The sequence below is a fragment of the Bacillus rossius genome (assembly GCF_032445375.1).
Source record: "Bacillus rossius redtenbacheri isolate Brsri chromosome 9 unlocalized genomic scaffold, Brsri_v3 Brsri_v3_scf9_2, whole genome shotgun sequence".
Classification (NCBI taxonomy): Eukaryota; Metazoa; Arthropoda; class Insecta; order Phasmatodea; family Bacillidae; genus Bacillus; species Bacillus rossius.
In genome coordinates, this window is record NW_026962013.1 from 3,451,003 (window position 1) to 3,478,905 (window position 27,903).

Here is a 27,903-nt window from a genome sequence, read left to right on the forward strand (position 1 = left end):
TAAATTATTGTACAATAAATTAAAAATATATTAACTATGGTGTTTTTAAACATTTTACTCTTTAAATGATTGATTCACAAAATAAGTTTTGCAGAATTAATACAAAGTGTACTTTTTAACATTTAATTATATAAAGAAAGTGCAATATCTTGGGGAATGGTAACAGGAGAAGTATTGACCTAGTAAACATTAGAGGTTATCAAATTATAATTTTTTTAATTTACTCTTAATTCCTCTAGTATTTTTTTTTTATTATCTATTTCCTTGAATATTGAATCCTCGAATACTAAGGATTTGATGGTATTTGAGGATTTGATCGACCCATCCCTAGTTTTTGTTATTTAAATTCCTCATGGATAGAAGGTCTAAAAATCAAAATCCCTGTTGTCAGCGAGGTAAGATGTTAAATAACTTAAATTTAAGTGTTTAAATTCCCAGTACTGTATGTAGTTTGTATCTCCACTGTTTATGATATTTCCAATAGAAAAATTTGTAACGCAATATCCAATACACACAGCCTCTTTAACAGTTGTTGCCATATCAAGGCTCACCCGAGGCGGGCACGAAGGAGAGAGGGCCAGTCACCTGCACGTGGCGCTCCAGCGCGGCCAGCACGGCCGACACGGACAGCGCGGCCTCGGCGCGGCGCGGCAGGCGGTCTACCTGCCTGCGGCTGTACAGGAGCCGCACTGCGCCGCCGCACTGGGGGCAGCAGGCCCCGGGGGGAGTCACCCCGGGGCAGCCCGGCGGAGCGGGGGCCGGGCAGCTCACGGCCGCCCCGCACTGCGGCCGAGCCTCCTCCGAGACGAGCCCCACGGCGCGGCACTCCCCCGCATAGTCCACGCTCACCCGGGCGGCGTGCGCGGCGCACTGCGACCCGTAGGTCTCCCCGTCGACCCCGCACACGGGCCCCTCGCGGGCGCAGTTCGTCTGCAACCGCCACGTACCTCACTCAGCGATGTCGAGTATTAATGCAGGGGTGCCCACAAGGGGGGGGGGGGGAACGACGCAGACTGCGTCATTAAAATTTCAGGGAGGGGGGGGATGGGTGGTTGTGGTTGAAAGACGAGAAAAATGTATATATTATGTACATGATTTTAGCTTCTAATGTGAAAATACGTTTCTGGTGCTTTGATAATTGAAAGGGATCTTGTAAATCAAATTTGGCAAACCCCAAACTTTCCTCAACAAAAGCAGTTTGGCATCCGTCGGTTCAGGATGGAAACATTACCTGACATGACCAAAATTATTATTGGAAATCAGTTTTAATTAATGCAAAATGTGATAAAATATAATACTAAAAAAGTATAATATTATAAAATAATTGAGTAAATCATTAAGAATATGGCATAAAAAATTTCGGGGCGGGGGGGGGGGGGGGGGGGGCACCTATGTATTAAGTCCTAGTTTCTTACAATCAACAATAATAATATGTCGAGGAAAATGTTTTCCAGATAGCTTCCTTTATATATATAAAAAAAAAAAAACTGTATTAAAAAATGTAATTTGGGTGCTTAATTAGTGTATTCATCAACCTACCTACACTAATGACGTAAGGCAATAATAGGTTTATTCCGCGCATGATCTAGGCCTTTTTTTTATACTACCGATACGTTACGTCGCTCCCGTGCGAGATGCACACCTTTTGTTTGGCATGCATCGCTGATTCCTGATTTGCATGCCTGTGCGTATGTTAAATTTGACTTCGCCAGGACGTTTGCTATTCATTTTATTTGAAGCTCCAGTTGTATGCAAAGCTTCACGTCTCGTGTGAATCATTGCATTTTTTTTTGCAAAGCTTTAAACCGTTGGAAGCCTAATTTTCGCTTATAAATATTTTAGTTTTTTTTTTTGTTGTCTTTGTTTTGCTTGAATAAAGTTGGTGGCACTCCGTTTTCTTTTATGAATGCTATGCATGTTTTTTTTATAACATTTACTAAATGCTGTTACATTATAATAGCCCAGTTGAGTAATAACTTAATTACTTCAAAAATTACAAACATTAAAAAAAAATTTTTTTACTTCAATTTGTAATTTGTAAAATAAGTGTAATGCAGCTTCGCCAAGAACAATTTTCACGATTCAATTTTTACTTTACAAATATTTTAAAAGTGTGATTTAATATTTGCTTCGCATAAAAACAAAACAAACAAGTAATTCACACAGGCCTAACACCAACAAATTTTTGATCACAGATAATATTAAATAAACTGTAGTATTCAACATGACATAGCCTACAGTATCATATAAATGTAGATTACACATTTTCTATTGTGCCGAATTGACGAAATGAAAGATGTAGTGCGGAACATGAGGAGCATGGTGGGTATGTGGAATGATAGTGAAAATAGGGCAAAAGAGGGGGGTTTCAATGGGGTGTCACCACTGTCTCTCACGTACTACATCTGTTCACAAGATGTTGACTGTAAGTGCATGAATGCAATGGAGTCAAGTGTGCATATCCCTTTTCTGCATTCGGAAACCTTACCTTAGGTTCAAGTGAAAGAACCAACTTCAAATTAGGGAAATTATTCTCTGCTACTGCAGTGATCTTATTTATGGAGATTTATTCTGTGATATGGTCAAGAACATGGGCAGGAAGGGGGCATGGATGATCTCTAAAGCAACTGATAAGCCAGCGTAAAAAGAGTGATGTATGGGTCAAGTATGAGAACTGAATATGCAAAATTAGGGAGTAGACTTCTCATCAAACACAATCAGTAGTACATAGCGTAAGGATCTACCTTTCATAAGTCACTTTTTATTTAATAATTTCAGGATTTGAAAAAGCATTTAAGGTGATAAGAGGTGGGGGACAAAAATTATTTTTTAAGGCATTCCCTTTAAAAAAAATTTCTGGGTGAGGACACCAGACTACAAACTCAGTAGAAAAGGGGGGGGTTTTGGAATACAGTGGAGCATTGACTGTCCGAACCTCGGTTAACCGAACGACCGGTTAACCAAATGCGTTCCAGAAGGATAAATTAATTCAAATGTGCATGTAGTGCATGCATATAGACCTACAGTACTCTTTTATTTACTGCAGATATCTTTGATAATTTTATTCTTACATAACTGGTTCTTTGTTTCGTTGGCCCTGTACTGCAATTTGTTTACATATTAGTTCTTTTGTGAGCAATGTAGTACAAAATACATACATATTTGTGTTTATCATCACTGTTTATTTGTTTCACCGTACTTCACATAACCCTAGTATTTTTTTTTTTTCCGAATAATGATCGCTTATCCGAAATACTGTTTATCAGTATATCCCCAGTTACCTATTAGTTAAGATAATCGATGCTCCGCTGTAATTCTATAACCCTCCGTCCCCTCCAGATCCCCAGAAACAGGCCTATAAAAATATAGTATATTCTTATAGCTTCATTTGGCTCCACTCGTCCTCAAATCCCGACGACGCCCATGAACAGCGGTAGAGCCCGCCAACAACACACGCTGGGCAGGAGGGAAGCGTGTTCTGCTGATCGTGAGCGTGTGCCAGAGACACAGCGAGCTGGAGAGAAGGAGAGAGGGGGGGGGAGAGAGTGAGTGAGAGAGTCCAGCACACACGACCCACCAGGCAGCGGCCGGTGTAGGCCAGCGCGCGGCCGTACTGCCGCAGGTAGCAGATGTTGGGGTGCTCCTGGCCCTCCGTGTCGCACACGGGCGAGTAGGGCACCTCCGGGCACGCCACGGCGTTGTCCACTGCAACACGCACGTCGCGCCGCTGCACTTCTCGCTCCGCCCCGGCTTCCACAAGCGTCTCGCCGATCCAGGCTTCGCACTCTTTGCAATGTTGCCATTCGCCTAACATTCGCACTACTTACTCAAACATATACTTGAAATATTAACAACAATATGTGTATTGTTTTTATAATTCATTTACTATTCCAAAACATACTAGATACAGTACTACACAGTCCCATATTAATTCTGCATTACTCCGTTTTAGTTTTACTCTGTAGTTACTTTTTTTTGTATTATTCTGTGTAATTTTTTTTTGGTGTAACCTATTAATTTATTTATCTACGTGTTTTGTTTTTTCTCTATTTGTATTGTCCTTTTGTACATGTTTTGTCTTTTGTGTATTTGTTGTGCTTGTTCCTTGAGTCTTGTACTGTTGGTAGGCTTTTACAAATTAATTAAATAAATAAATAAATAAATAAAATTCCGTCTACCTCCTGACAAGACTGGATGTCCGAACTCGACGGACTCGACCCTAGCAGTAGCCGGCCTCGATGGCGGAACACGCCCGCTTTCTTTTTACTTCCCAACGTTGAACTTTAATCAACCACATCTTTTCTGGTCCTTTAGTCACCTGTTTACCGTATAATAAATTATGTAAGGAAAGCTAACTATGGTTAGGCTTTAAGTCATCACGTAAAATTATTTACTGTCTCGCAGCTTGTAGTTTTAAGTCATTGGGACTTTGAGAAGGCGACACTTTGGAGACGTTGTCATGAGGCGACCCGAGATGTATAAAGAGAGGCCGAACTGTCAACTTGTGAGCTGCAGAGTGAAGTGAAGAGGTGAGTGACTTCTTGGCCAGCGACCGGCTTCACGTGCGAAGATCGGAGCATCGGGGACGGTATGGCAGTAACGAGCGAGTAGTGCAGAACTGTGTGTTGGGACCAAGGTGTGCGGTAAGAGACAACAGTGGAGCGCGCTACTGTCAAACCGAGCTCCGGTGGGGAGAGTAAATAGTAGACTTATGAAGGTGTGATTAATTTGTGGACAGTCATTTAGATTGTTGTAATTTAGAAAAAAAGTGTACATAGTACTTAATGAGTAAACCTCACTTAATTAATTTGGGCTATACTTTCATGACATGTATTTTCCCTCATCGAACAATATAAAGTATAAATTAAAAGTTTAACAAAGCCAGCCTAGTTTCTTAAAACTAACAAAACATAAGTTGCAAGAAATGTTTTCCAGGTAGCTTCTTTTATGTAAAAAAAAATTAATTTGGTCGCTAAATTGGTATATTCATCACCCTACCTCCGCTAATGACGTAAGGCGGTAAGAGGTTTATTCCATGCCTTGTAGTTTTTGTCAGCGGCCGTGCCGGTCGGTAAAGAAACTGGCGGCGGGCTTTGCTCCACGGGAAGCACTCACCGCACATGTACTGCTTGCACGGCACGCCCTGCTGCAGAGAGAGGCACGCCTTGCGCGCCACGTAGCACGTCTGGCCTTCCCCACACGGCTTCAGGTCGCACGGGTTGGTACTCGAGCACGGCTGGAACCTGAAGTCCGAGTCCGCCAGACCGTTGCACCTGCAGCACACGAGCTAGTCCGTCTCTGCGAGGCCTGACACGAGGGAGAAACAAAACAAACAGTTAACATCTAACTAGTAACAAAAAAAAAAATATAAAACACCGCAGCATCAACCAAGTTCGGTGACAAACCCAAAATCGGGGCACTAAGAAAATAAAGTACCTAAATCTGAAAGGTGCGTAGTTACATACGTGGTAATACAGCTGAAACACATGAGAAATTAATTTGAGTGTTCAAATAAAAATATGATGTGCTATATATTGTAAATAACAAGGAATCCTCACCACTCACCATGAACTTGTGGCGGAAGCAACGCACTCCAATGAAATGTGGTTTGGCAAAATAATCAGGGGCTGGATGGTTGATGACGACGCGAGACAAGATTTTTTTTGGTTTTAGTATTTCTTTATGAAATCTGTTTATTAAAAAAAGATAGCATGTTACCGAAAAATATGACAAATGTTTCCATGATACTAATTTCTCCAAAAACGAAGTAATTTTTGACTGATTCGAAACAAAATTAAAAACAGAAAGATTTCCGAATGAAAGGGTCCCCATTTGCTTCCCGCCTCAGGTACAATCACGTCTCTGGGGATGATTGTTAACGCGGTCCCCTCGGAAGTCGGAACAGGGCTGACTCGCCTGGCGAGGCAGGGGTTGGGGTACGTGACTCCGTTGCGGCCGCACACCGGCTCGTACGAGGGCGGGCAGTTGCAGGGCAAGCTGGTGAAGTCCCGGTCCACGCCCTCCGACGACGAGCTCCTGCACTTCTTCTTGCTGAACGTCAGCTCCCCGGCGTAGCAGCTGACGTCCTTGCAGTCGGTGGGGTACGTCACCCCATGCTCTGCGCACAAACACGTCTCCCACGTTCAAATTGTTCTCTGTGATACATACATTTATCACGTAAAAAAAAAAAAAAAAAAAAATAGTGCTGGGTCCAGTGGCGGATCCAAGGGGAGCCACCAGGGGTATTTCCCCCCCCCCCCCCCCCGAAAAACCAGTTGTCTGCTACATTAATATTGCCGACATAAAATGATTGTTTCTGAAACCAATTAAAATATATTAATATAATAAACGAGTTTCTTGTAGTATCGTATAATCTGGTGGTTGGATGTTATGTGTAGTGTGAGTAGATTAAATACAAATTTAGTAATTTTAAGACATTTTTTTTCTCTGGCTGTTCTGAAATCCTAGAGTGCCCCCTCCGAGGTGAACCCCTGGATCCGCCACTGGCTGGGTCAAATCCGTATTCTCTAAAATCCAAATCACGAATTGGAATCCCCAAGAGAACTTCGAATGTACCCCTTGAATCTGAACCTATGTCTCAAAGGGCCAAAATAAAAAAAAAAAATGTACAAGAAATTAAAAGTATCAACCAAGGAGATACCAATATTTTAAAACCTTTTGACAAAAACAATAAAAATTTATAGTTAACATTACTTATCATTTAAATTAAAATTTTAATAAGTAAATTAATGACATATATTTCAATTAAAAATCTAATTTTTCCTAACATTATATATATATATATATATATATATATATATATATATATATGCAAATTAGTTTTCTTATAGTTAGTCATATGTACTGTTACAAAAGAATTGTCCATTTAAAAAGTACATTGTAGTTGTTTTTATAAACTTCTCGGGCAAGAGTCGCTCAAAACATACAGAACATATTGCAGAGTTTACTGAGAGTACAAAAGAACTCTGTCTCACTGATCTTGTAGATGCCGTAGAGGCACGAGTCCATCTGGATGCAGGGCAGGGGCTCACAGTGCTCTATGGCTCCGCTGGCCGAGCACTGGCACACCGAGTGGCAGCTCCTGAGCAGACCCGACCTGCTGAGAGGCACCAGCACCAGGGTCCCAGCGGGCACCATGTACTGGGACACCTCTCCCAGCTTGCAGCCTGGCAACACACACACAGTCACAGAGCAAGGAGTCAGGCCTACGGCCTCCAGCCACATGTGGCGACTGCGGAGCACGCACCTGGCTTGCAGGAGTAGGGGGCGCACCGGCGCCCCGGGGAGCAGTCGTGGTTCACCAGGCACACCTGGGAGCTGTTGCAGGGCGAGGGTCGGCACGGCGAGGTCACCGAGTCCCGGGGCGCCTCGCGCGCGGCGCCGCTGGGCTGCAGGAACCGGGCCAGCGAGATGCACGGGATGCTGGGGTCCTCGTACGACAGCAGCGCGCACAGGGACCGCGTGGTGTGGTTGGTGGCGTGCAGCCTGCCCCAGTCCACGCACCGGCCCAGCAGCTCGAGGCAGTCGCTCCTGCGGACACCCCGCGGTCCCCCGTGTCACGTGTGGCACGCCATGGGCGTCGCAAAGATATATTTTTTGGGGGGGGACTGCAATTGATTTAGTTGTTGAGGAATATCCACCCCCTGGGAAAAAAGCGGCCCGGGAAAATTTGGGGTTTAAAGGTGCAAAAAGGTGGTTTATCAGGCATTTTTCTTTCCTTAATATTCTAATTATAGTTGGTTGCAATATATAATTTATTTTTTATAAAAAATATTTTCAGAGAACAAATTTGTAAAAAACACAGTGCTCACATTACCACGATTGGACTAAATGCACCATGCGCAACATATGGGTTATATCACAGAAATCATATTAATAATATAACTACAAAACTAAATATATTATTGGAGGGGATGAAATTGAATACTTTTATTATTGGGGGGGGGGGGGAAGAGTCTCCCCCCGTCCCCCCGGTTGCGACGCCCATGGGCACGCCACCACACCACCACACCACGAGGACCACCGCTCCGGTCACCTGCACACGCGGTCCACGTGGGTGTAGCGGTCGCAGGGCTTCAGCTGCAGCGCGCAGGCGACGGCCTTCCACAGCCCCGGCGAGCAGGCAGAGATGTTGAGCAGCGGCAGCTGCAGCTGCGGCAGCTGCAGGCGTCCCTCCTGCCGCCACAGGGCCACGTCGAGGCGCGCTGCCTCGTCCGCCGCCTGGCCGCAGCTGCGGAACAGCTCCGTCGGCCGGTTGTTGAAGTTGGTGCAGTAGCTGAGGCCGTCGCAGCCCAGCTCGCACGGCTCGTCCACTGCGCAACACGCCCCCTCCCACTGCCTCCACCTCGGGTACACTCCACCCTCCTGCACTGCGTCCTCACATTTATCATTTCAGATATCCTCATTGTCTTTCAATATACAGGGCTAAAGTCAAACAACAAAATATTTCAAAGACTTACACCAGACTTTCTACCTCAGACTTCATTTTTAACTCTACACGAATAGTTTTAAGCAACACCCAAACCGCAATTGTCTGCTGGTCAGTGTCATTACAGCGGAAATTCAAGAAACTTGACTATTCACGCTTATCATGGGGAACAGGGGCGCAACAGCTAAATTTCCAAAGGGGGGGGCAATATACCTATTTATAAAGAATCATCAATCCCCCCTATTGAAGTGGGCGGTCCGGGGGTCCTCCCCAGGGAAAATTTGTATTTCAAGGTGGAAAATGTTGCTATTATAGCAGATTTATTCTCTAAAAATTGATTACACAGCACTTTCTTTGCCCCCGTTTTCTTGCCCCCACTTCAAGGTTTGAGAGAGGGGGGGGGGAAATACCCTTGCCCCCCCCCCCCTGTTGTTGCGCCCCTGACGGGGAGTGATGAAAAAAATTGCAATTAATTTTTGGATTTAATATGAATCAATAAAACTTTGTATGACTATATTTACGTAGTGTGTAAGGACGCGTGCCGTTTTGAACAGGAACTAATTTACTAACACTAAACCGGTACTGTGCAATCAGGTGCTGATAAAGTGATTGGGGAAGGCGGTATTAACAGTGATAGCAGTGATGATAGTGCACTCTTGTCATCAAGAGAAATGGATGGCATTGCAGAAATTACCAAGCACAAGTAAAAATGTAACTCGGCAAGTCAATGTTTTCCTTTGCTCTGCAGAGTCCGAGACACACACACACGCTGTCACTCCCTCGGGTGAGACCTTCTGGCTCGGGCGCATCCCTGACATTCCAGCAACAGGCAAGGTCGCTGGTCGCTTCTCTTCCCCTCCTTGTGACGAGGCTCAGGCTCGGAGATATTTGGGGTGTTCGGGTATACTTTTAGGAAAAGTGTTTTGGGATACCCCATAACATGTGCTGCAGATCACATTGTACTTCGTGGTAACAAAAAAAATTGACCAAAACTTGTTTGTTTTTTATGACTTTTCATGAAATTTCCCTAAACATTCAACCCTGCCACTGAACTCGCCCAACAGCAAGGGTCGTGCTCCAACCTTCGTCGATGCAGTGTCGCAGCGCGTCCTCGGAGATGCGGGCCGGGGACAGGCACCGGCTGCTGAAGTCGTCCCACAGGTGCGACCACTCGTTGGAGAAGGATCGGACGCAGAGGCGGCGGCAGTCCTGGTCGACCGCCTTGCCGCAGCAGTGCATCTTGGCCGAGTCCATGCCCAGGCGGTCGATGCGCGAGGCCTCCACAGGGGCCGGGTTGCTGAGGAAGCACTGCCACAGGCGGTCCTGCAAGGCCACGACGGCCGCATCACCGTGTCCTCGCTGGCCAGGTGTCTGAAGCAGCTTGGCTTCTGGGTTGTAGCCACGTCCTTGGCGGATAATTCACCAACGTTTTCTTTCAACATTGCAGTCACCATCATCAGGGAGCAGTTACCTACTGACCAGGGGCGCAACAACTAAACTTTCCAAAGGGGGGCAATATACATTTTTATAAAGAATCATCGATCCCCCCCTATTGAAGCGGGGGGTCCGGGGGTCCTCCCCAGGGAAAATTTGTATTTCAAGGTGGAAAATGTTGCTATTATAGCAGATTTATTCTCTAAAAATTGATTACACAGCACTTTCTTTGCCCCCATTTGCCTTGCCCCCACTTCAAGGTTTGAGAGAGAGAGGGGGGGGGGGAAATACCCTTGCCCCCCCCCCCCCCCCTGTTGTTGCGCCCCTCATACTAAAAAGTTGGCCTAACTGCTCCCTTGATGATGGTGACTGCAATGTTGGCCGAAACGTCGGTGAATTATTTGCCTAGGACACGGCTACAACCCAGAAGCCGAGCTACTTGCTACATTATAGTCTGCTGTGTCCTCACTGGCCTCGTGTCTGGACTGAGATGACAGGATTGACAGCTGTAGCAAGTGTGGCAAGTTGTACGTCATGAGAATCAACAAATTCAGTGGCACACACTCAATCAAAGGTAAAAGCCGCACACAAAATTGTATTGAATTGCTGATCAATTAACGGGTGTTTTTTTGCCAAATAATAATAGAAAATTTTTTGTTTTTAATTTTGTCGAGAATCATAAATGATTCTAGAACAGCTTCTAGTTTCTAATTTGTTGAAAATTTTAGTGAGGAAAAAATTGTAGTAATTCTTAGCAGTATCCAATTGTGAAGAATACTTATTAAAGTAGGATTGCTTTGATAATTTAATAATTATTTATTTATCTTTGTTCAATTTGAAATTCTTATTAAGAGTAGTATATTAACACTCTTGACAGTTCTGTAGTTGTGACAAAAATTGTGACTTACTTAATGAACATAAACGTAGAAAGAAATTATACATATCTGTACTTAAAGAAACAAAAACCCATTAGAGCAGGGTGAATGCCTTCAGTGGCCATTGGTTCACAAACTTACCTCCCAGTTGGAAGTTTGTGGCAATTTGGTATGTATGTAGACCAATGTGCAGCTTACACTAGCTTGGTTAGTTGCATAATTTTTAGGGACATGATAATATGGTGAATTGTGATAAAACCTAAATAACACCACATAACAGCAAAATGCAAGTTATTACACCATATAGCACATAAATGCAAGTTATATCATGGAACTATGTAGTAATTAACTAAAATTAATTCAAATCATAAAAAAAATGTAATGTTTGAAATTCATTAAATGTCATTAATACAAAAAATCTCATAAAAAAAACATAAAAGTGAATGGATTAGAAAGTTAAATTATTTTATAGTGCATCTTTTATTGAATCACATTTAAATCACAATTTTAAATTCTCGCTTATTAGTGTTGGGTTGTGCTGTGTTGTGGAGAGAGACACTCACGTGAGGCAGAGGGTCGCCGCACTCTTCCACCAAGCTGTCGACTATCTCCTGGTTGGTGGTCTTGGTGCGCAGCACGGCGCGGCACACGCTGCGACACTCCTTGCGCTCCGCCAGCTCGCAGCAGTGGAGATCTGTGCCCACATCACCCATTGCAGTACAGGGGAACTTGAATTTCGCAGGCGTTCTTCAGGCCGAGCCGCCAGGATCGCTGCAGTCGGGTTTCGCCGGCGTTCGCCACGTTAAAAGGCATGAGTTTCCTATATTGTTCTACTAAGCCGACCTCCGTAACGTGGTCGGATGCACATCGGTTCACGGAGCGAGGGGTTCTGGGTTTGAATCCCGGGTAAGGCATGTGCGTTAATCTACGAACGATAATCTGATCGATGATATGGTGATGAAAAAAAAATGCTTCATGGCCGTTGGCACATCGCTGTAGGCCACCAAAAATTAATGAAGTGAAGTGAGGGGAAGCCTTCTTTTCACAGACGAGAGAGCCAAAACCCGAAGTTCATACTTTTTTCCCGTATCTTTAATGTAGCTATCCTAACCAAATCAACCATCCACAATGTTTTAAAGTATTTATAATGTAGCTAACCTAACCTCATTGACCATTAGTATCCTTTTATCAACACCGCCATATTTATTTACAATGAAACAAAAAAAAAACCGAAGATGCACGATCGGACGTTTGGCTCTCTCGACTGTGAAAAGAAGGCTTCCCGAAGTGAGGCGCGAGCACTACTCACAAGCAAGCGGGTTGTCGGCCGTGGTGAGGTGCGTGAAGTTGGCCACGCACTGCAGCACGCGCGGGCCGCAGCTGTCGGTGACTGTGGCCCGCAGCTGCGCGCTGGGCGTGTGGCGGCTCCTGAACACGGCCCGGCACGCCTGCGCGCAGTCGCCGCTCGTGGCTCGCCGGCAGCAGTCGTCTCCCAGCTGCGCACACACGCCTCGCCTCAGCACGCCGTCCGCAGGTTTGCTCGCACAGCCGCCAGCGCCACGCAATTGTATTGAAGTGACATTCTTTTGGCGAGATTGGAATAAAATTTCTAGGCACAATTTTAACGCAACGTTTTCCGTGAACATGTGGCTACAAATCATTATATTCCTATTGTACCGTGTGATTTGGTTTAATGTATTAGGTTTCAACTCATTTCCGTATGTGTTGATTTATTTTAGTTCTATTTGTATCGCTTAAGTTTATTTCGGTTATTTCACATTAATATGTTCAAGTAGATAACATTTACACCATTTCAGTCCTTTCTTTTGATTTATTTCGTTACAATTCATGCATTTAATCATTGTAATTCGTTTTTACATTGTTGAAACATTGTTGTGAAACGTTTCTGACGCGAAAAAGCATAGAGCACTTGTTTCTAATCATTTTGTGTTAAATGGCATTTCAATATCTGAAGTAGTTTACCAATAATTTAACAGTTTAATGATTTTGTTAGGTTAGGTAAGTAAAATTATGAAAATATTCTGTTTGGTTAGGTTAGCTACGTTTAAAATATAACTGATATTTTAGCAATAACTTTTTTTCATTTTGATCATTTAAATACTTTTATTAAATCCTGAATGTACTTTCGAGGTTGTAATTGCCCAAGAAGTTTCACTTCGCGTGTACTGAGTTACACGAACTTTTTTTTTTTTCTCTTCCCGTGTTTGGGTGCGATACAATTGATTCCAAATCTAACTTAGAAAAGTGGGGGGAAATAGCCCAAAAAATCCCACATTGTGAAATTAACTCTATCAGTAAATCAAATGAATATACATAACAATGAAATTAAAAAAAAAATTAGACGCAGGATGTTCGCTGAATGTGATACATCACGCCGCACACTGGGTAATTTAGCTTTACAAATCACGTAGGAGAATAGTAGGGCAGTATAGCAGCTGAGACCACTTGAGGCGTGCTCGATTCAGTTATTTTATTATTTTTATAGTGGTTAACTAGCCGTTGTTTAGTTTTAACTTAGCAGCTAGCGAGTGTCACGGACCGAAGAGGTGTGCGGAACTCTGGTCACCCCTGTGTTTGCTAGGCGTGCACGTGACGTGTGTTTCCGGCGGGCGACGCTTGGGAAGCCTACGATTCACGCCGAGTATTCGACATGCCCGAATATTTCCGAGTACATGCCTTCGGGTGACTTCGGAATTCTTTTTTTTAGGTGAAAAAAACGTCTGTTTTAAATGCCGGAAATGTCAATGATAACTTCTCCAATGCTACCAATGAGAAAATCTAGTCAATGTGACTGTTACATATACTGGAAAGTTATGTATGAATGAAAAAAGAAATAAAACACCATTTATGTTTGTTCTTCTGAAATAATAAATTTGTAATTACTAAGGTGAGTAATTTTTATAAAAGGGAGAATAATAATAATAAAAACAACTACTTTTTGACAAGGGTTTTCTGACATTGTGATCTAATAGTTCGCCATTTTAACAAATGATTAGGTTAGGTTTATGTATTACAAATCTGTGATATAGAGAATGGAAATGGTCAGTTGGGTTAGGTTGTGTGGACAGTGGATTATGATAGGTTAGGTCCATTTAATATTCTTTAAAATTAGGATGATTGGTTAGGATAGGTTAGCTACATAGCTAAACAAAAGAATTCCGAAGTCACCCGAAGGCAGGTATTCGGTAATCTTCGGGCATGTCGAATACTCTGCGTGAATCGTAGGCTTCCCGTGTGTTTCCGGCGGGCGACGCTTGGCGCGCTGCAAACAGACAGAGGGGAGAGCAAGATGGCGTGTGTGACGAGATGTCATGTACGTCACAGCACCCAGAGGGCGGCGCTGCGGCTACAACAACTTCAAAATGTAAGTCCGTTCCATCGCGCCCCTCCTGCCCCGAGAGGTGCATTAACTGTGAATAACTTTGGCTACTGGGTAGCAGGCTGTGTGTGCCCTAAGTTTGGGTAGCATTCGGAACTGGGCGAAACATTGAAAAAAAAAACCTATTCCGTGAACTGCCATCTGCCTAGACTGTGGAGAAACTAATTTGTAGGCGACATATATATATTTTTTTGTAACTATGAATAAGTTAGTTTATTACTGGTACCTTCTTTATCTATTAGACCAGCTGCAGCTTAATTATTGTTGCACTAAAAGTCGAATAGCGAAAGTAATGTTAATAGGAAATGCACTGCACTTAACTAGGGCCAGAGTCTTCGGTAGGTTGGAGTTGTTGGAAGCCGAGCATACTCCCCTACGGAGGGGAGAGGTTTTGCATTCTGACAAGCATTCCACTTAAGTCCCGAGGCTGTCGATGACAGCTGAGGGACAATGTTTTTGGTATCCAGCCAAAACTACTGGAGTGTCAGGGATCAGGCAGATTCCGTCACAATAAGACAATATGTTTTGATGCGGTGATAATGGCGGGTGTAAAACGTGGTAGGTACCATTGTTACTGAGAATTGGTGTCAAATGGTTTCTAACTGGCCAGTAACCACAGTCAGTAGAAAAGGCAATGTGGTCGGTGCATCCTAAAAAATCACATGACACACGTTTCATTATAGGCTACGTTAAAAATAATTATAAAAAAATTCTTACGGTTACTTAGGAATTACGAATTTATGACGTAGGTATCCTGGGCCTAATAAACTGTTCACATGATTTCACAGTATTTTTTTTTATCCTGATCACACTGTCTGAAATTACATTTCCGAAACTTACGTTTACCAGAATCCAAAAGATAACTGCGTGCGCGTGCGAACAACAAGATTGCTCTTTCTTGGCGCATTAGCGCAACTTCTGCTGCGGTCGCGTTAATAAATACGTAAGTACCCACATAACACCTAACACACAACTTAGAAATACCGTAACTTAGGAACACACACAACACATAGCCACGTAACTTGGAAACACACAATTGCTTATTAATCTTTTGGGATTGTAATGTCTGCAGCTTTTAATATTGTTTATTAATCACGTTCGTAATATCCAGGGCTAAGATTTGAATTGTTCTGCTGTGCAGATGTGCTCTGTGTGCTGCAGCATGAGTTATGACCTGTTATCAGAAAATATAAAGATATTTGCACGGAACCCTCTTTGTTTCTTTACAAGCAACTATGAACTAGCTTGAGTCATTTGAGGCTCATTACTATGATTGTATGCGAATCAGGAAGGGCGCAAGACCGTACTTTCGTTCTTGTTTTGGCCATTTATACCTTCTCTAGTTCAACCTAACCACATAACTCGGAAACACACAACACCTAACAACACGAGTTGTAGCAGGCACGAGCTGATGGACGGTGTGTTTGCAAGCAGGAGGGCTGACCTGCTGGCGGCCCAGGCACGAGAAGAAGGCCAGCTCGTCGCTGCGGCGGCAGCTGTGGGCGAGCTGGCGCCGCGACGCCGCGGTCACGCAGGCCAGCTGACAGGCGCGCAGCTGCGGCAGCGAGCAGCACGCCCGCCCCGACCAGCCGTCGCCCGCCCTCATGTCTGCAACAACCACCCTCCTCATGTCTGCAACAACCACCCTCCTCATGTCTGCAACAACCACCCTCATGTCTGCAACAACCACCCTCTTCATGTCTGCAACAACCACCCTCCCACCCTCGAGCCGTCCACTGGCCTGCTGCGTGTGACATCGAGAAGCCTAAGATGTCCATCAAGTTCTGTCCCTGCCCAACCACGCCCGAATATTCACCTTCAGCCAACCTCGGGATTTGTTTTATTTTTGCGCAGGAAAAATGAATTCAAATATTAAAAGTGGTCGATTAGGTTAGCTACATTAAAACACTTTAAAACACTATGGACGGTTAGTTGGGTTAGTATAGCTACATTAAAATAAACAGAGAAATATTAATATATATAAATAAACCCGAGGTTGGCCGAAGGTGAATATTTGGGCGTGTTCGGGCAGGGACAGAACTTGATGTACATCTTAGGCTTCCTGTTCGACACCAACTCACAGAACAAGAGACAAAATCATCCGACGATGTCAGGTGGCAGTGGTAAGGGGGGATGAAGGGGTACGTACACACCCCTCTCCCGAAACTCGATAAAATCTTATCATTCCCACCAACAAAAGGAAAGAATTTGTAAGCGAACAACAGGCAAAGTGGTTCTATCCCCTTCCTCCTCCCCTTTTTTAGAAATGAAATGCTACGTACGCTGTTGTCCGATGTAATGTCCAGTTAAATGCATAGACAGCACAGATAATTTATTTTTATTTATTTATTTATTTATTCATGCACTCCGTTTAGTCCCAAATTAGGGACATGGAGCAAGTTAAATAAAATTTAATACAATAGAAGTTAAATATAAATCAACAATACAAATCATACAATCATATTACAAATGGTTCAAATAATAAAAATTAACGGTATATAAACCTATATAAGTTATATAATAAATAAATAATAAAATACACACACAAAGTAGGGCTACAATACAATCAACACCAAGCTATAATTATGCAGAAATACAGAATAAAATTTATACATACTAATATTGGTGATCCAAATATTCAATAATAGTATAAAAGGTATGGGTATGGAGAAATTCCTTTATTTTTTTTTTAAATAACACACTGTTCTGAAAACAGAAAATTTGAAGATCTTTGGGCAATTTATTAAATAATTTAACAGCTATACACTCTATGCCTTTTTGAGAAGCCGACAGTGACGAAAATTTAACATGAATATTATTTTTTGATCTTGTGCTATACTCATGAATTTAACAATTTAATACAAACTTATCCTTATGATCCGTGGAATGAATCAGTCAGAAAGACAATGACGAGAGAACAGGGACAAAAACAGTACATACAGACAAACAAAACAACGCTTGGCAACACAGAAACAAACGGATGAACATTACGATGATAATACACCTATAACTTGGAAAACACAGCGATGAGATAAAATATATTCTGGACAACAGAACGATGATGGCATAGACAAAACAAAACAGCTGCCAAATCAATTGCAATAATCATTTCAAAGAAAGTAACTCTTCACCCTGATAGTAGGGCAGCTTAAGGTGCTTTTGGCACTATCTCTTATCCTGCGTGTCATAGTTTTATTCTCCTCGTTAAGTAATATGTACACGGTGGAACTGTTTTGTAACCTATTTAGTGATCTCTTATTGTTACCAGATATTGAGTGAATCAGTTTCCAATTTGTTAATCTTCGTATTGTTACCAGATATTGTGTGAATCAATTTCCAATTTGTTAATCTGGCCTCACCACAAATCATTAAATTATTTGTGATCAAGGAGGGTTCTAACTTATTCCAAATAGTTTGACTGCAGGGAATGTACGAGGGTTATTTTTTTTTTCAACCTCCGATCGGCTGTAATAAAAAAACGGGAATGAATTGGGAAATTATTTTAATGTCAAAAGAAACGTACATCTTTACTCTATTTTTCCATATAATCACCGTGCAGATTGAGGCATTTGTCGTACCGATACACCAGCTTTCCAATACCCTCTGCATAAAATGATGCCTCCTGCCTCCAGCCACGTTTTAACAGTGCCCTGCAGTGTGATTACAGTTTCATTTCTCCATGGCATGCCCATTAATCGATACCCTAATCGCTCGTACACGAATAGACACGTCTCGTAGTGTTTACCCCCTTCCACCAACTATGTGGAGCGGCCAACTCACACCTCAGTTGTGTTTGACCACCCTCCTTACAGTCCGGATTTGGCACCGAGTGACTATCACCTTTTCCCCACGTTGAAAAAGTGGCTTGGAGGACGACGCTTCAACACCAATGATTAACTGCAGAGCACTGTTAAAACGTGGCTGAATAGGCAGGAGGCATCATTTTATGCAGAGGGTATTGGAAGCTGGTGCATCGGTACGACAAATGCCTCAATCTGCACGGTGATTATGTGGAAAAATAGAGTAAAGATGTACGTTTCTTTTGACATTAAAATAATTTCCCAATTCATTCCCGTTTTTTTATTACAGCCGATCGGAGGTTGAAAAAAAAAATAACCCTCGTACATAATCAAAATCTTACCAGTCTGGATGTAGTTAATAAATATTGCCAAGTCCTGCGGAATACATAACTCACTTATGCTAGCGGCTACCGTGCTTTAGGGGTAAGGGATGGCGACTCAAAACACTCCCGTCTCCAAGCCCAGACTCCACATCCCTATTCAAAAATACATTAGTGACTTAAAACTTACCATCTAGAGTCTTATTCAGGCACTCCCAGAAGGATTCCTGAAAGAAAAAAAGAAATAGACATTACTTAAAAACTAAATTAGCATGTTTTAAAAACTACAGAGCAAAGGTGTATCTAGAATTCATCATCTTTCATTGTGTAGAGGGTCCATTGTATTATGCAATAATAAACTATTACAAAACGAATATTATTATTAATAAAAACATATTTGAAAACTAGTTTGTGAGGATTAGTTTTAAAAATTTATTTATTCTGATTGCTTTTTGTTTTATTTATTTTCTAATTTGTGAGGAGGGTACCGGTCTCCCAATTCCCCCCCCCCCCCCTTTTTTCCCCTGATATGCCCTTGCCCTTGCTAGACAGTATTTCTTTTCTGAAAAATTATAGCATATGTTGGCAGAGTCCAGTATTTTATTAATTTTTATTTTTGGATGGATTGACAAACATGTGCACTGGAAGGTTTGCTAATGATAAAGATGTTTACTCGAACTTACGTAGTTATAGTATTAAGAGGCCCATTCAGGACATGATTGTAGGGAATTAAGATTAGGAAAATTTACAGCTTCCCATAACAGATAAATCCATAATGTTTTTTGAGCACATAGGGAAAGGATGAACCAAATTTTCTAAATTTTATAATTATTTTTTAAGTCCCGAATGTATTGTTTTACACAGATGTTTTATGGCTCGTGTGTAATTCATAAGAAAAAATAAATATGTATTCACATAGCTAGAGTATAAAATGTTCATTAAAATGATATACGGAAATACATAGGTCACCGCTGAAAAAACTCCCCGAATTTTTTTTCAATGACGAAATGCATTTCCGCTCATTTATTCTGCCGGGCAGTGTGATAAGCACAGGCCGCCTGGTCTCGAAGTAATAAATGCTCTGGTTCAGGCAAATACTTATTCCCAGAGGAAACCTCCGGCGAGGCAAGAAAGCTCAGTACGGTGCACAAGTGGTGGTTATTTCTGTTGAGTGACTGTAGTTTTTACCGTCTTTGTATGCAACAATGCAAGAATGAGTGGAAAAAAGTAAACTGAGAAAATAATTATCTTTATGTTTCTGCGGCAAGACAGAAAAATAACGCTACTAATCTCAAAGCATGCTAGATACACAGCATGCAGATTATGTTCATTAGCCTGCGTAGTTGTAAAATACTCTGTGACCCCCTTTCCTACATAATGTTGAGAAAGTAATTTTACACAGAAACAGTATAGTTTTCGTTAGGTTGTCAGTTTCCATTAAGTCCAAACAGATGAAATTTATATACCTATGATATTTAATGCATCTATTACTTATTAGTTTAAAAGGGCTGAACTACCTCTTTACAATTAATGAGGGGGTTGGAGGCGGGTAAAGCTAAGCTTATGCAGTTTTCGAGGGAAATATCGATTAAATATCCATCAAAAGTATTTATGTTTGAAAATTTAGGATTTGTATTTAAAAGTTAGGGTATAGAGCATATCAAGAACCCACTGCAGCTTTCAAGCATTAATAAAAAAAGAAATAACTTCCAGAGTGCAGGAAGTACTGTTATCATGAAGAAGGTTGTCAGACAAAGTGAGTTCCTTGTATATATTTTATAATAATAAATTTGGCAGCACAAACAGTTTCTGGTCATTTCACGAGCTATAGCATAGTGGCATTTATAGCATAAAAATAAAGATGTTTTGTTATTAAAAAGAAACCAATGTATTTATTGCATAGCAGGAATAAACTTTAACTTTATTCTGCAGTTATCAAGACCCTGAACTATGTAACCTTGACAGCAAGGGAGTAAAAACGGCAGCAGCAGCAAAAGAAATTTCTCCAAAAGAAACAATTTAGGGTTTGAATTTCTCAAATTGGTATATCTGTGGTGGGCAATTTTCGAATGTTTATTGGTACTCAAAATTATGTATTATGCTTAATTTATTTCAGAGACATAATTATTAATCTTTGAACCATGATTGCATGTTTTAATCCCTTAGGGGATGCTATACGCAACATGGTAAAATTTGGTTGGCAGATTTTGTATGTTTATTATTGCTAATCAAAATAATTTACTATGCTTAATTTTATTTGGATGTATATATATAAAACTTAAAACCACATACACCCTTTTTATCCTCTTGGGGGCTGCATTTCGCAAAATGTAAAACTGTGGTTCGTAGTTTTCGTAACAAATTTTTTTATTAAGCTGGATTAAATTGGAAGTTAAATTTATTTGTCTTAAAACTATATTCACTCCTTAGGGATGGAATTGTACTAAATGGTAAAATTGTCGTAGCATATTTGTGTGTGTTTATTATTGGTCCCTTGCATCTTTTGTTATGCTTTGTTAGCTTAGGAAATATCATCTTCAATCCATATTTGACTCTTTTTCATCCCTTCGGTGTTGAATTTCACCAAATGGTATAATCATGGTTGTTTGTTTTCTTATGTTTATTATTACAGAAAAAAAATTCTTACGCTTAAATGTTTAGGAGATATAAATATTAATCATAAAACCATATTTATAAACCATATTTATCAACCATATTTATTTTGAAAAAATATAAAAATTGTTGTTGATAATTTTTGTATTATTATTATTGGTATCCAATATACATACATATTTTACATTGATTAAATTAGGAGATATAATTATTAATCTTAAAATCATACTTACACCTTTTTCATCTCTGAGGGTTAAGATTTTGGAAAATTTAAAAATTGTTATTGGTATTTTCAGTATCTTTATTATTGATACACAATATCATTTATTATGCTTAGTTGAATTCAGAGATATAATCAATAATCTTGAATTTCAAAAAATATAAATATTGTAGTTGGTAGTTTTAGTTTTTTTTATTATTCAAACCCAATATTATTTATTACACTTAATTAAAATTCGGAGATTTTATTCATCTTTAAAACATACTTACCCCTGTTTTACCCATTTAGTGTGGTTTTCAGCAAAATTTATAATTTTTTGTTTGGATATTTGTATGTTAATTATTGGTACTGAATATATTTTCTTTAGTTTGGTTAGTTTCACCCTCTTATGGGTGGAATTCTGTAATTATATACAACCTGGTATTTAAGTTTGCCAAAGAACGTTCTAATTTTAAAAAAAAGTTCGTCAAAATAATTTGTCAACTAGTTTTCGATTGATGCTCAAACAAACAAACCTACAAAAATTTTAAAAAACTATATATATTTTTTGAGTTTTCAACAATGTAATTAGTAATTTCCAACAGTTTTTCCTTCATAATTTCATTCATCATTCGTACAACTCGCATCGAGTGATCTGTTTGGTGACGCGTGTTGGATCCTGAAGCATGGCCCCCCACGAGGGTGCGGCTGGGTGGACCCCTAGGTGCTGGGCCCGGACCCAGTCCCGTTTATTTTTAAATGTTCAACTATCATAATTTTTTACAAACTAGAAAAAAAATATTGAACATTTTATAAATAAAGCTTAGTTTGGACTTATAAAATAGTAACCATAATTTTATTATACCCTGTATTTCCAGGTTAGATAACATTCTAAAAAGAGTGTAAGTCAGAAATAAACATGCAATTATAATGTAGCACGTGACTGTAAAATTGGGTGGCGGGGGGGGGGGGGGGGGTCGTCTCCGATCCTGGGTCCGGAGCCCGTAATCGAATGTGGGGGGCCATGTCGTGGAGGCCATGTCGTGGGGGCCATGTCGTGGAGGCCATGTCGTGGGGGCTATGTCGTGGAGGCCATGTCGTGGGGGCTATGTCGTGGGGGCCATGTCGTGGGGGCCATGTCGTGGGGGCTATGTCGTGGGGGCCATGTCTGGAAGACGCGGGGGCGCGGGACTCACCAGCTGCGACGGGCAGAAGTCCTGTATGCGCCTGACAGACTCCTCGCGGGTTGTCGCGTCAGCCGCCGCCTCCACCAGCGACATCTGCAACACGGCACTCGCGAGCTGGGTGCACGCCCGGGGGAGAAAACATGCGACAGCATGCCCCCGCCCACCCGGGGCGCACACACGGTGCGCAGAGCCTCAGGTAAAACAACTCAAGATACCCCACTGGTTAAGAGTTCGCTGAGGGCCGTAAAGTACTTTTGATTTTGGATTAAGTTTTCAAACCGTGTTTTTAGAAGAGTTAAAATGGCTAAAGCGCATGTTTTCACAGTAATTATTACCGGTACACATTCTTGAAAGCACTTAAGGGACTTGCATTACCCCTTTATCTTCCTTTCTCGGCCATATAATGTTACGGTCACCGCTCATATGCTCGACGAGAAGACTGCGCGCCAGTCCAGAGGAGACACCGCGCTAGAAGCACCAGCGAGCGTCGCACCTATCATCCCGCCTCACTAACACAGATACACCCCTGACGAGGCGGGTCCCTTAATATGATAATGTTTAAATACTTGTTTACAAAGGTATTTGGTATACTAACTATGTACTTAGTGTGTAGTCACACTGAATGCCACACTGAACACGCTGACAACAGTGGCGCATGGCGTAGCGCCCCTCGTGGAAGACGGGCGCACCAGACCAGGAAGTATCTGCACCAGCTTGTGGACTCGGAGAGACGCGCCCATTGGCTGCTTCCCGGCCTTCCTCTCACCTCCGCGGGCCACTTCCGGCAGACTTCAGTCACACAGAGTTGTGGTGCCTTGTTTGATTATTGGACAAAAAAACTTTTTTTTTTTAAATTTTAGTTCATTCAACAATAAAAGATTTTTTTTTTTTAAGTTTTTTAAACTATAAGTTTTTTTTCAAGCAAAATAATTTCTTAAATATTTTATGTGTAAACGTTGGAGTACTAACTAATCCACGAGATTTAAGAGAGAACAATTCTAAAGAATACCTAGTCGTAATGTACGATATGATGGTTGTACTGGACCCCCGCATCCATACAATCCTGGGCCCGAGACGTGGAATACGTGAGAATAAACAATAAGCGCCGGGGGTCTCCTTGTCTTTAGGGCAGCCTCCAGCCGCGCTGAGACGTGAAGCCCGCAGTTGGTTGGGTTTCACAAGAGCGCAGCCTCCACCCCCCCCCCCCCCATCCCCCCCAGCAAATCATTTATCCCCACGTGACAGCCGTGAGGACACACTTCCGGCGCGGCAGCTGCGCCCTCGAGGCCTCCCATTGGCTGCTGGAGTCCCCCCTCCCTCCCACCCACCATCGTGACCAGGACAAGTGTCGCCTTACGCCCTCAGCTCCGCGCTGCTGCGGCGCGACAGCTCTGTCCTCTATGGGCCGAACTGAGCGTGCGGAATATTGGAGACCTAAGATGCACATCAAGTTGTGCCATTCCCGATTACACCCGAACAATCCACCTTCGGCCAACTTCGGTATTTGTTTTATTTTTGCGCAGGAAAAATGAACTCAAATATTAAAAGTGGTCGGTTAGGTTAGCTAAATTAAAACACTTTAAAACACTAAGGATGGTTAGTTAGGTTAGTATAGCTACATTAAAATAAGCAGAGAAATATATATATATATATATATATATATATATATATAAACCCGAGGTTAGCCGAAGGTGAATTGTTCGGGTGTAATCGGGAATGGCAAAACTTTATGCGCATCTTTAGGCTTCCCTGAGAAAGCTATGCGGTTGAGGAATGCCAACTGCAAAACTTAAATTTTAAAAATAAAGAAAACGTAATTTTTTTTATCCATAATAACTTACATTAAAAAAAATTTACAAACATTCTTAGTGCAGAATAAGCTGTATTAAAAATGTGGCGTATTGAGAATAGTATAACTACAAAATATACTTTGGAATAATTCTCGGTAGCACTGAAATAAACATGGTTGCCATGTGCAGTCGTGTGCACGTGTGTTTATTTAAAAAAAAAAAAATTGAACCTGATGTTATGATTTTAAACACTCATACTTTACGGCTATGCAGTTTTTAATTATTGAAACAAAATATTAAGCATTTTATCACGTTTTGGTCGTTCCATACACATATGGTGAATATTCCCAGCAAAGAAAGACCACAAAAAAATCAAGGTTGCCAATATTTTCGTTTGAAAATTTAACGACTTTTAGGTTGTTAGGTTACTTATAAATAACAGTTCGCTGATTTCCAAATAAAATAAGAGGGTTATTTATAGCATTGAGTTGCGACTCTTTTTATCATCCTTACTTTGTGCTTCTGAGGCTCTTCAGGCCTGACAACTGGAAATAAAAAAATCTACGGAAAAAGAGCAAACATTCCTGGACGACAGACTGAAGATGGCGATCAAACCGGCGACGTTTCCACAACAGATTCCCAACAGCCAACGCTTCTTACAACGGCGCTAATTTCTTGAGACGCCATGGGCAGCTTAATGAACGGCAGTTATCCCCCACTGGCTGCTCTAAATGATTGAGCAGCTTATATGATAGTCAATTCACATTCTACTAGAGTTGTTAGGGACTTATGTTGTAGTTGTAACAACTTGCTCCTCACAGGGGACGTTTCGGGAGAGGCTATCGTACAAAAAAAAATGTATGTCAGATATTTGGCTTGGAATATTTAAAGATTTATGGTCCCAAAAACTGAACCTTATTGATTATATACAACGTTTCATTAAAGGAAAAATTAACACACGTATTTAAATAAACTTCACATAATCTCAAAAATAAACTATAATAATACAATTCGGGCTCGAGAGGGGCTATCAGACCCTTCCCCGCCTTACCCCCCCCCCCCCCCAAATTCCTCTGGAGCCACGCTTGGTTTCTTAAAATTGATTAAATGATGATTATTTCCACTGCCTACACTAAATACTTGGATATTTTATACTGGTTTTAAATGTGGTTTCCATGATTTATACGATTTATTCTTGGAAGGCAAGTGACATCTCATATGAAGGAAATTGAGAATGGCTTTTCCGAGATGCTTGGGGCAGCCTTCTTTTCACAGACGAGAGAGCCAAAACCCGAAGTTCCCCGAAGTTCATGCTTTTTTTTCCGTATCTTTAATGTAGCTACCCTAACCAAATCAACCGTCCACAATGTTTCAAAGTATTTATAATGTAGCTAACCTAACCTAATTGACCATTAGTATCCTTTTATCAACACCGCCATATTTATTTACAATAAACAAAAAAAAACCGGAGATGCACGATCGGTCGTTTGGCTCTCTCGACTGCGAAAAGAAGGCTTCCCCTGTCACGACAGGCGGTCTTGCACTACACACGGTGAGGTACGAGGCGAGGGCGTTTAGCGAGCCACACACTGTCTCTCTCGCACCTGCAGTGACCGCCACACTCGCCGCGGGGCGAGAGGCGAGCCACAATGTGGCGGCTCGTGTGGCCGGCGGGCCGCACAAGGCGCTCTTTCATCGCGCTGCTAACGACCGAGAAATGAGAGAATATCGCGACGAGCATCGGCGGTCGGCCCGACACCGCCTGAGCGGCCTTCTCCGGCTCGCCACAGCGGGGCGACTGAAGTGTTGCCCCTTGGAAGGGCAGTTCTTCAGGATTTTTCCGACAGTGGTTAGTTTGTACAGCGACTGGAATGGGCAGCCCATCCAGTATCTTAAAATGTGTCTATTTTCGTAATTTTATAATCCTGAATTGTTACCCCTTGGAAGGGCAGCCCATCAGGATATCTTTAACACTGGTGTTTTTGAAAGGTTGTCTGAATTGTTGCCCCTTGGATGAACAGCCCTTCAGGATTTTTCTGACAGTGGTTAGTTTGTACAGCGACTGGAATGGGCAGCCCATCCAGTATCTTAAAATGTGTCTATCTTCGTAATTTTATAATCCTGAATTGTTGCCCATTGGAAGGGCAGCCCATTAGGATATCTTTAACAGTGGTGTTTTTGAAAGGTTGTCTGAATTGTTGCCCCTTGGAAGGGCAGCCCTTCAGGGTTTTTCTGGCAGTGGTGTTTTTGAAAGGTTGCCTGAATTGTTGCCCCTTGGACGGACAGTCCTTCAGGATTTTTCTTACAGTGGTGTTTTTGAAAGGTTGTCTGAATTGTTGCCCCTTGGATGGGCAGCCCTTCAGGATTTTTCTGACAGTGGTTAGTTTATTAAAGTGACCTAACCTAACCTAACCTAACCTAACCTAACCTAACCTAAACTAACCACTGTCAGAAATATCCTGAAGGGCTGCCCATCCAAGGAGCAACAATTCAGACAACCTTTCAAAAACACCACTGTCAGAAAAATCCTGAAGGGCTGCCCATCCAAGGGGCAACAATTCAGACAACCTTTCAAAAACACCACTGTCAGAAAAATCCTGAAGGGCTGCCCTTCCAAGGGGCAACAATTCAGCTCCCCCGCCAGAGCCACCAGCTAGCTCCCTTTCCCTTCCCCCCTCTACAGCGGCGTGAATTCCCCCAATGCGGACACGCCGCATCACGGGTTATCACTTGAAATTGAGACGAATGGCTTCTGTGACATCACCTTCACACGTGCTACATCACCTTCACACGTGCTACATCACCAGCCACACTAACGACGCAACAGCGCGCAAGCAACGCCTGCTTTGTGCGGGATTGCGACGATTTAACGTAAAAAATAAAAAGGGGGGGGGGGTTGTATGTAAAGTCGGTTCACGGACGATAATTTTACGTGATAACGTCATAAAAAAACATTGATGACAAATTGCATACTTTTTAATTTTCAATTATTATTGACAGTTTTTTTTTTTTGCAAATTTAAGTCAATTTTCTCTCTCTCTCTCTCTCTCTCTCTCTCTGTGTGTGTGTGTGTGTAGGTGTGTGTGTGTGTGTGTGTAGGTGTGTGTGTGTGTGTGTGCATTCTAGCGCAAGAGGATGTAAATTAGTAGATTTAATTTAAAAAAACGCCACAAACTACAAAAGAAATTGGTGTAGGCCAAATTACCACGTGGCATACGGACACGCTTCCAACAATGGCGTGGTGTGAGGAATGCCTTTAAGGGGGCTGGCTCTAAGGGTGGGTCGTGAGGGCTGCTTTCAAGGGCGGAATTGCGCACAAAGCAGCCCCCCCCCCCCCATTTCCACCCCGCCTTCTTCCTAGCTCATCTTACCGGATTGGGCGGTGTTGTGTGTCTAGTCCTGAGATGCAGAGGCAAGCTGACCTAGATCTTAAAGCCCTGCGTACTTCATTTACTAATAACACCGCCAGGCTAAACAGCATTGCTCGAGTGCACTTCATAGATATGGGCGTAGGTCATGCAAAACCTTACTACTAATCAACTACAGTCGAAACTCATTCGACTAATTAAAACATTTAAAAAAAAATTCAAAGCAACCATGAGGACTGCCGACAGAAGTAAAAACTTTTTCGCAATTTTTACGAAAATATAGTATCACACAACAAATTTGTTTCATCACGTTAGTAAAATAACTCCTAAATTACTATAAAATACGCATTGCATAGTAATTGTAGGTATTAAAAAATAAATAATGATGGTCTTAATTTTTAGGTTATATTGCTAAAAAGACTCAGTTTTCTACGTTATTCAAACTATATATCTATATGAGAATATTAA

At 41.9% G+C, this 27,903-nt stretch overlaps 1 protein-coding gene across 2 annotated transcripts in view; it reads right to left on the minus strand.

The window, feature by feature from the left end:
- The window catches only part of LOC134542968 (reversion-inducing cysteine-rich protein with Kazal motifs), a 51,305-nt gene that overhangs the window by 5,976 nt on the left and 17,426 nt on the right, over positions 1-27,903 (minus strand). For both annotated transcript variants that reach the window (XM_063387604.1, XM_063387605.1), the window contains exons 3-15: positions 22,287-22,370; positions 18,469-18,505; positions 15,603-15,766; positions 12,068-12,254; positions 11,322-11,452; positions 9,532-9,772; positions 8,057-8,333; positions 7,268-7,551; positions 6,996-7,187; positions 5,917-6,118; positions 5,116-5,273; positions 3,578-3,705; positions 586-930 (exon numbers count right to left, since the gene is read on the minus strand). In XM_063387604.1, the coding sequence (XP_063243674.1) occupies positions 586-930; positions 3,578-3,705; positions 5,116-5,273; positions 5,917-6,118; positions 6,996-7,187; positions 7,268-7,551; positions 8,057-8,333; positions 9,532-9,772; positions 11,322-11,452; positions 12,068-12,254; positions 15,603-15,766; positions 18,469-18,505; positions 22,287-22,370 (2,430 nt within the window). The remainder of the gene's footprint in view (positions 1-585; positions 931-3,577; positions 3,706-5,115; positions 5,274-5,916; positions 6,119-6,995; positions 7,188-7,267; positions 7,552-8,056; positions 8,334-9,531; positions 9,773-11,321; positions 11,453-12,067; positions 12,255-15,602; positions 15,767-18,468; positions 18,506-22,286; positions 22,371-27,903) is intronic.